This window comes from Nansenia antarctica (assembly GCF_963989245.1).
Source record: "Nansenia antarctica genome assembly, chromosome: 5".
Taxonomy (NCBI): Eukaryota; Metazoa; Chordata; class Actinopteri; order Argentiniformes; family Microstomatidae; genus Nansenia; species Nansenia antarctica.
Genome location: NC_137690.1, coordinates 25,536,840 through 25,545,729, shown reverse-complemented (window position 1 = coordinate 25,545,729; position 8,890 = coordinate 25,536,840). Strand labels below are relative to the sequence as shown.

Here is an 8,890-nt window from a genome sequence, read left to right as displayed (position 1 = left end):
GCAGGTTTCATTTTGAATACTTACATTACAGTTATATTGTCTGATATATAACTGTCTGATATATATATATATAAAATAAGCCTGTATTTTCCTTTAGCAACGTTGATGGAATACCCCCCAGGGAACACATAGGCTACGCGACACCAGCACTCGCGTATTGTCTAACTACACCCGTGATAATATCGACGATAAGTCACAGCCTCTTATTATCTTGGGCATTATATTTTTGGATTTGGGTAGTTGTCAGAAGGGGGGAAAAAACGGCATCATGTCACTAAGTAACAGGCGACAGAGGAAGTGTTTGAACAGATCCTAATCCGGGTGAACCAGTGGTCATACATAACCCAAGATGGCGGCGCACATGTCGAGGTGTAGAACTTGGGGCCGTGTCCAGAGGTAATACATATTGATTTCCACACATTAAAGCGATTACTTTACAACGTACACCGTAGTTCCATACCTTCTGTTAGGAGAATATGCTGACATATCGGGTGTCCCTCTTGATCACCGAGATGCCCAAATAGCCATCCTAGCGAGCATGCTAGCTGTCAAACGAGCCCAGCAGCAGGTTTATAGTACGGATGTCATGTAACATACTGAATGACTTTGCCCAATAAGCTGGTCAATTAAGAACAACATGTGTTTTAGGCATAGCCCTGTATCATTCATAACTTTAAGACGATCGGCTGTCCATGCATGGTCTGTGTGACCTGGTTTTTCTTCTCTTTTTTACACACACACACAGACACGCACGCACACACACAGACGTTGTCATCTGATGAGAACGTTTAGGTGACTGCTCAAACGTGCTTCTATCATGAATCATTCAGTTCTGTGAGTACCTGTCAGGAAATAATTCCTCACTTGTTGAATGCCAGCGATCAATAAACATGTTCTCTTCTGCTGTTAAAGGTTTGGAATTGCAGCATATAGAAAGTACAGCAGCGGCAGCGGATATCCCAACATCTCCCTGTCCTCCCCCTTACCGGGGATACCCAAACCGGTGTTTGCCTCAGTCGACGGACATGAGAAATCTGAGACCAGAATTACTACTTTGGAAAATGGTCTTAAAGTTGCATCTCAGAACAAGTTTGGTCAGTTCTGCACTGTCGGAAGTAAGTTGGCGTTGCACTTTGATTGAGCTGCTGATCCATTTAGTTTGGTTTCTGCCCAAGTATCCATTGCTTCTGTACAGCATGTCACACACTAGTCATAGTATAGTGTATGAGTTAATACGTCTCTCTCTTTTTCTTATCAGTTTTAGTCAACTCAGGTTCCAGGCATGAGACAAAATACCCAAGTGGAGTTGCACACTTTCTGGAGAAACTTGCCTTTTCTGTAAGTAGCCTACTCTTTGCTTTCAGTAATCTCAATTCAACTAGCCAAACTCCTCTAGTGTAAACAATATTACAGCCTATTTTCCAATCCTACCTTCTTATATTACTTTGCATCATATGAAGTAGTTCTAATTGATGATTGATTTGTTTTATGTTTATGAATATGTAGTCCACAGCCCAGTATGGGAGTAAAGATGAAATCCTCCTTACACTTGAAAAGCATGGAGGGATATGTGACTGCCAATCTTCAAGGTATGCCTTTTTCACTATTCAATCTCTTTGAATGATGTGCAGTAGGCTTTAGGTCAAAAGCTAGATAATGGGGCAAGATATTGTCCGATCACTCTTTTGTTAATGCTCAGTTTGGCATATGAATGCTATTTCTTCAGTTCTGTGTGAGCAGATTTGATATTCAGTTTGGCATTTGTGTGGATTCCTTCACAGAGACACAACCATGTATGCAGTCTCTGCTGAAGTGAAGGGACTGGACACAGTAGTCAGCCTTCTCTCTGACGCCGTGCTGCAACCACGCCTATTAGGTCAGTCCAGGCTTTGAGTGACAGATCTGTCATAATGTTTCATGATGATGTCCCTTGGTCTTAAACATTTTTCTCGTTACTTGTTAATTGTAAAGGCTCCTGTCAAGTAAACACACAAAGGTAAAGGTGTGTGCTGGAGTACTTGTGTTCATCATCGGTGGCTCTGTTTACCTGTTCTCCCAGATGACGAGATAGAGATGACCAAGATGGCTGTGCGCTTCGAGCTAGAGGACCTGAACATGAGGCCTGACCCCGAACCCTTGCTGACAGAGATGATCCATGCCGTGAGTCATGACATTCATTTGTGAACTATTTTCCTATGTGACCAACATTTTGGGACGACCCTTTTTGAACTTGAGTGAGCGTGCAATCTTCATGACGTGTCCTCTGTGTTCTAGGCGGCGTATCGGGGGAACACTGTAGGTCTGCCTCGCTTTTGTCCGTTAGAGAACGTTGAGAAGATTGACAAGGAGCTGCTCCATGCCTACCTGCGTAGCTACTACTGCCCAGAACGCATGGTGCTAGCTGGTGTGGGCATTGAACACGAGCAGTTGGTTGAATGTGCCCGGAAATATCTGCTAGATGCTAAGCCGGTGTGGGGAGTGAGCACACCTAGCAATGTTGATCTCTCTATAGCACAATACACGGGTGGCATCATTAAGGTGAGAGCAGTTTGATGTCATAAAAAAAAATCAATAAATAAATATCATTTTATGGACGTACTTGTTTATTGGTTGACTGACTTGTCAGTTGAAAGCTCTGACTGTTCTGATCCTCTCAGATGGAGAAGGACATGTCAGATGTGAGCCTTGGCCCCACCCCCATCCCTGAGCTCACACACATCATGATTGGCCTGGAGAGCTGTTCCTTCCTGGTAAGTACCCACAGCGATTTGTTGATTGGTCGGTGTGAATGATCTCTCTGCCCACTTGGGTAAACAGTCTCAGCATCATGCAGCCACGTCTTCTATCTGGATGTTATATATCTGTCTCACAGGAGGATGACTTCATCCCCTTTGCAGTCCTCAACATGATGATGGGTGGAGGGGGGTCCTTCTCGGCGGGAGGTCCTGGAAAAGGCATGTTCACTCGGCTCTACCTCAACGTGCTCAACAGGTGAGCAGCCAACTCCTTATGCTAGGCTGTGGGTCTCTGAGAGCTTGGCTTTACGACTGAATAACTTTCATGTCTCATTCTGGTTAATTGTTTTTGTGAAGTGAGTTACTCATTTCTGTTTTTCTTTTCATCTTCAGGCATCATTGGATGTATAACGCCACTTCCTACCACCATAGCTATGAGGACAGTGGGCTGCTGTGTATCCATGCCAGTGCTGACCCCAGACAGGTAAGGAGAAGAAGTTCCTGGAAAGACGTACAACAGCAAATCTCAGAGAGATTTTTGTTTTGTTTTGAGCTCTACAGTGCTTTGTAGTGATTTTGAACTGAAATTAAAATGAGGAAAATGATACCTGACCTTAATGTCATTCAAGTGCCGCAAGCAAATCCAGAATTGACAGAGCCCTTTATTCTGTCAAGGTGCGGGAAATGGTGGAGATCATAACCAGAGAGTTCATTCAGATGGCCGGGACAGCAGGAGAGGTAAGACTGGCTATTTCCATAGGAAAGGATGTTATGTCTTGATAAGAACAATTACTGCTTAAAGTAGACCATAAAGCTTTGTGAACTGACCTTGAAAGTCTTCTTTCTCCAGATGGAGTTAGAGAGAGCCAAGACACAGCTGAAGTCTATGCTGATGATGAATCTGGAGTCTAGGCCAGTCATATTCGAGGACGTCGGCCGACAGGTTCTGGCTACGGGGAAGAGGAAACTCCCACATGAGCTGTGTACACTTATCAGTGAGTATTAGAGCCCTGGCTGTGTCATGACAGTAGGCTGTGAGTCTGTAATAGCATTAATGAATTATTCACAGCAGGAAATGAGGACATGGTGGATCACCATGGCTCTGTGTATGACTCTCCCCTCATCTCTTTTCAGGCGACGTTACAGCGGGCGACATAAAGAGGGTCACAGCCAAGATGCTTCGCAGCAAACCGGCAGTAGCAGCGCTAGGAGACCTGACGGAAATGCCCTCCTACGAGCACATCCAGGCTGCACTGTCCAGCAAGGACGGACGCCTGCCACGCATGTACCGCCTCTTCCGATAGACGGCCCACCATCCAGTCAGCACTGGCGACATCACTGTATATACTGAACACCGACCCCACGATAGTGTTCTATCAATGCAGCTGTTCAACGCTCGGGGAGAGGACTATGTTTGGACCTCAATTGCTAAAGTGTTGAGTGGTGACTTTTAGACCTACATTTTACTCTTCAAGAAATGATCTCGCTCCCACGCAGTTGGAACGTCAACATTTTTCTTTCGCCAGAAGGAAGTCCTGCTTCATTTCCTGTTGGCTCACATGGTTTGCATGCTTTTGGTTTTTAAATTCCAAGGATGTGTGAATGAATGTGGGTGAGTATGACTGAAGAGCGGCACGAGGTGACCTATACAGGAGGAGGTCCTCAACGGTCTTCTAAACCTTAATGAAAAGGATGAAGGGTCAGCGTCGTCTCTGTTTCCTAGCCTTTTAAAGGATAGCAAACAGGCCTTGACTTGTATGTGTGAGAGAGTGAAGACAGCCTTCTATTGCAGAAATGTCCTACATGCAACGGTTTACAAAGCTACTTCCTTCAGAAATGTTACACACCCGCTCCTGTTAGCTTTCACTGAGACTGGAGTCTCACCTAAGGCCTTGTCACCCTCCTCCACTTAGTTTAGGGTGACTGAAAACTGCAAGACACTCTACAACTGCTAGCACTTCTGTCAAAATGTCCCCTCCCATTCATATGGGCGAGCCTGTCAGCTCTGTACAGCACAGGAAATAACGTGAATAAAAGAAACTTGGGAAATGTTTGGATTCCTCTCGCCAACCTTGTAACTGTAGTTAATTGTAGATGGAGCCACACTAATCTCAGTATATGGTATCAGGGCTTCATTCTCCTTCATTCAACCTAATGCACTGTTCTGTTGCGTGTATCTGTATGTACTGATGTACTCTCAGGTGCTAGAGAAACCAATTGGTTTAGTTTAAATTAATGTCCCCTCAGCGAGAATAATAATATTACTATGTAGCATATCAACACAGTGCGTTCCTTGCTACCTATTGAGTTTTTTTCCCCACTATATAGTTTTTTTTTTTTAAGACCCTTCATATCTGAATAGTGCCATGTGTGGGTCTGGGGCCACCATGTTTTCATTTATTACAGAGTTCTCTAGCTCCTGGAGAGAAAGTAAACATTGAATGTGAAAACCCATGTCGTGTGTGTATGTGTCTATATTCTTATCTTTACGCCCCAGAAGCTGTTTCCGGTAAATAAATATGATTATTGCCATGAATAAAAATCTATATTTTAAACCTGAATGTGTCGGTTTATTGACTTCATGCGTCCCAATTCCTTGCGAGCTTTTTAAAGGATATAGTTTTATTACATCCAGTTACTTACTGCAGTGGAGCAGAGAGTGGGGAGAGTTTCCCCCCTAACATCAAATAACTCACACATAGTCAAAACAATTTATTATTTGATGTTAAGTCACATAGAAGGTGTTATAAAAATCGCACAGATATGGAGTCCTGAGGAAATCGCAGACCAGATCACAGGCACTTGCCATGAATGAGCATAGTGAATAAGATGATTCACTGTTACTGTACATGACTACAGAACCACTGATCTCCATGCAAGGACTTTTCTCGTGTTAGCACAATACAGTACGGTACATGGAAAATACATTTCTCATGAGTTACAGTACAGGACATTTCATTTAGCTTTAGATGAGACAGATGACGTTAAGGCAATGAACCATAGTACAACAGAAGCCCTCCATCCAGGACAGGTTACCATACAACATGATTAACCTCACCCATGCAAAAGATGAGTGAAATCATTACATGAGTTAGTGACATACAGTACAGACAATGTGAAAATGATCACACTGTGTATTAACTATTACTTTAATAAGTACTTGCAAACACCAAAAAGCTGACATTTCCCTGATATTTGACACTGATGCCATGAACATGTTTTAAATCTCTCAAGGGTTGGGTCACAGAGCTTTTGTTCCAAAGGTAGATCTCAGATGCCAAGAATGTTTTTGGAGTAAGATCAAACTTTGGTGTGTGTACATCAAGAATAGCTATAGAATAGATCTATAAAGAAGGTGATGGTGTCAAGGAATGCCCCCCATGTACTAATGTGTGTATACTGCATTACCCTTTGAAAGCTATTAAATGCATTTACAAAGCCTTTGAATACTGCTATGCTGAAGAGAGCTTAAAAGGTGCCATATGGTCCATACCAACCTAGCTTGTTAAATACATTTACAAAATAATTAGAAAATAATATAGTGTATGCACAGATGTTTCTTTCACGTTCAGTCAGTGCACGCTGGTGTGTGGGACTGAGGGGTCCTCTTCAATGGCATGTTTCCCCAGTCTTGTTTGTGTAAGGGAGCTGTATAAATATACTGTACACTGCTGTGTCTGCCTCAAGGTCCCTGTCCTCTGGCACACATAGCCCCCCTCAGCACGTCACAGCGTTCCGACAATTGTCAGTAGAGGGCGCTGACAGCTCAGTCTCCATGACTTGAATGATTCTGGGCTGGAAACATCTGAGGTCCGTTCTGCCTGGGTCAGAGTGGCTCCTGGGCCAGGCTCAGGAGATGGAGCAGATGGTGCTGCTACCCTGGCTCTTCATGGCCTCTCGTCTCTTCAGCTCTCTGGTGATCCTCCTCCTGATGCCTTCCAGGTAAAGGCTCCTGTCAAACTGGCCCGCGCCCAGAGGGATGCTGGGAAACGAACCACACCAAACAGAGAAGATCAAAACAGACAAACATGGAGGGTTCCAGAAGCATTCAGAGGACGTCTCAGAACATTGACCATGAACAGTGAACACTGCAAAGAACCCTAAACATTAACAGATGATGCATCATAAAACAGTTTCCTCAATGTACAGTTTAACATATGAAAATGGCGGTATTTGGGATTCCTACTGCTATTACGGAGTTATGTATTTCTTTTTATCCAGATCTTTTAGACGTTTTGCTGTTGCCACAGCTCAGAGAGGTGGAGAACTCACTTGTCTCTCCCAGGACGGAGTTTGACCTGGAACATGCCGACCACAGGCCGGTGGTCCGAGGTCTTAATCGCCGCGCAGCTCAAGTACTTGATTACCTTGATGTCATCTACCTGTCTGGTCCTATACAGTATTCTGTCCTAGAATGCACAGAAACAGATATACAGTAGGTAAAAACACCTACAGTAACATCAACAATGTGCTTGCCCAAAGCCATGAGGGATGACGATGAATGATGGGTTCCTTACTGTGTAGGAAGGAGTTCGCTGCTTGGAGGTTGTGTCGTACACATCACAACCAATGTCGAATTTATATGTGGGGAGGAAGTTAATCGGTGCCTCCTGGAAGCCTTTGAAGATAGCGCCTAGAGCAAAAATAGATCATAAAAGAAACTCTTCTATGTCAATACACGTGCATTTTAAGTTATCATTCTCCATCTAATATCTTGAACCTTAAAAAACGTCTGTGTTCTTTTTGAGTGTTAGCATAGTGCGGCTGTACAGGTATATAAACATACCCTCCTTCATCTCCTTAGAGAGTTGGTCGTGCTGGAGCAGTGAGGCCATGTCTAGGCCTACCGTCTTGCCCAGAATGGTCTCCACCCCTACACGGTCTTTACTGAGGCGGAAATTAAAGTCCCCGAACCAGAAGACCTCATCAAACCGGGTGGTCACATCAGCTGAGAGACATTGAACACAGTCGGACATTAACACTGATGTTTCCATGCAATACGAACAGAGCAGTTCCCCTGACTTAATTTCTAAATGTTATGAGACAAGTTAGCCATGGACTATGACATTGCAGTAAGAGGAATACATTAGCACTCACTTTGCCTATAAAGAAACACCAGCACACAGTAGCCTACTTACAGGTGGTGGAGCGGTAAGGGTTTGTGTCAGGGAGGCCTTTGGGAAGAGCAAGTGCTTCAATTATCTTGTTGTAGTCCAGAATCCTTTCATACACTTTGGAATCTCCGGCTGGAACAAATGGACATAAAAGGGAGCTTAAAACTCGACATCATCTAAAGACAAAACTGACATCACTTAATCAGTGCAATCATACCTAGGGCATTCATCATGGCTCGATGACGCCTATACTGTAACTGAGCATGTGCCAAAAAGATTTCTGCTTCCTGTTTAGAATCCCATGTCATGCAAATGGCATCACTTCCTGAACAGAAGTGCATTTGACAGAGGTCTCACTTACAGGTAAAATGGGAGTTGATGAAAAGGAAAGAAGTCCCAAAGAAAGTGAAGCCAATCCCCACAGCCCCTTTGGTCTTGATCTGAGATATGATCCGTGTGGTAACGGTGGCATGCTCCACCTCTGTTAGGGATGAGATTCAATGGGTACAGGTGCAAGACAAAATCTGACTATGACATGCTCACTGAATAGTGATGCTCGATCTGATCGGCGCCGATCGGTATCGGCCGATATGGCCTTGATCGGTTTTGATCGGAGTTCTCAAAACGGCCGATCAAACATGACCGATCAGTTTACAAAATGGCGTCGCCAGTCTGGAAATATTACACAGTGTCGGAAAGAGACAACAAATATGCCGTTTGTAATGTCTGCTCAAAAGAAATACCTCGGGGAGGAACGCACGCAAGGTCTTTCAATACCACGAATATCATACGGCATTTGCTGCGTTCGTCGATTCGCTCAGAGAGCGCCGAAGCGCACACTGGGCTCGACGTCATAAAGGGACCGAGTGCTTTGATTGGACGAGAGGCGTTCCACGAGTGCTGGTCAGAGTTCCAGCGCGACTTCACGAGCGTAGTGTAGGTAGTGTTCACCGACGTCATGTGACCCCGCGAGCAGGAAGTCACTTGGCCCATAGCAACAACAACTATTAGCGCGTGAGTTTTAGGTCTTCCTCTGTGCAC

At 44.4% G+C, this 8,890-nt stretch overlaps 2 protein-coding genes across 2 annotated transcripts in view; one reads left to right on the top strand and one right to left on the bottom strand.

The window, feature by feature from the left end:
• Positions 1 to 349: 349 nt before the first annotated feature.
• Positions 350 to 5,261, top strand: pmpca (peptidase, mitochondrial processing subunit alpha; the record flags this gene model as incomplete). The annotated part of the gene is made up of 13 exons (XM_080532798.1): positions 350 to 396; positions 913 to 1,115; positions 1,259 to 1,338; positions 1,507 to 1,589; positions 1,782 to 1,876; positions 2,060 to 2,160; positions 2,275 to 2,538; positions 2,658 to 2,750; positions 2,873 to 2,991; positions 3,129 to 3,219; positions 3,411 to 3,473; positions 3,586 to 3,730; positions 3,870 to 5,261. The coding sequence occupies 13 exons, from the start codon at positions 350 to 352 to the stop codon at positions 4,037 to 4,039; spliced, it is 1,554 nt and encodes a 517-aa protein (XP_080388924.1). The 3' UTR covers positions 4,040 to 5,261.
• A 1,289-nt stretch (positions 5,262 to 6,550) lies between these two features.
• inpp5e (inositol polyphosphate-5-phosphatase E) overlaps positions 6,551 to 8,890 on the bottom strand; it is a gene marked incomplete at its 5' end in the record, with an annotated part of 5,960 nt that continues 3,620 nt past the window's right edge. The window contains 6 exons of the mRNA XM_080531518.1: positions 6,551 to 6,717; positions 7,008 to 7,144; positions 7,253 to 7,368; positions 7,522 to 7,683; positions 7,874 to 7,981; positions 8,211 to 8,330. Coding sequence (XP_080387644.1) covers positions 6,585 to 6,717; positions 7,008 to 7,144; positions 7,253 to 7,368; positions 7,522 to 7,683; positions 7,874 to 7,981; positions 8,211 to 8,330 — 776 coding nt within the window. The 3' untranslated portion in view covers positions 6,551 to 6,584. The remainder of the gene's footprint in view (positions 6,718 to 7,007; positions 7,145 to 7,252; positions 7,369 to 7,521; positions 7,684 to 7,873; positions 7,982 to 8,210; positions 8,331 to 8,890) is intronic.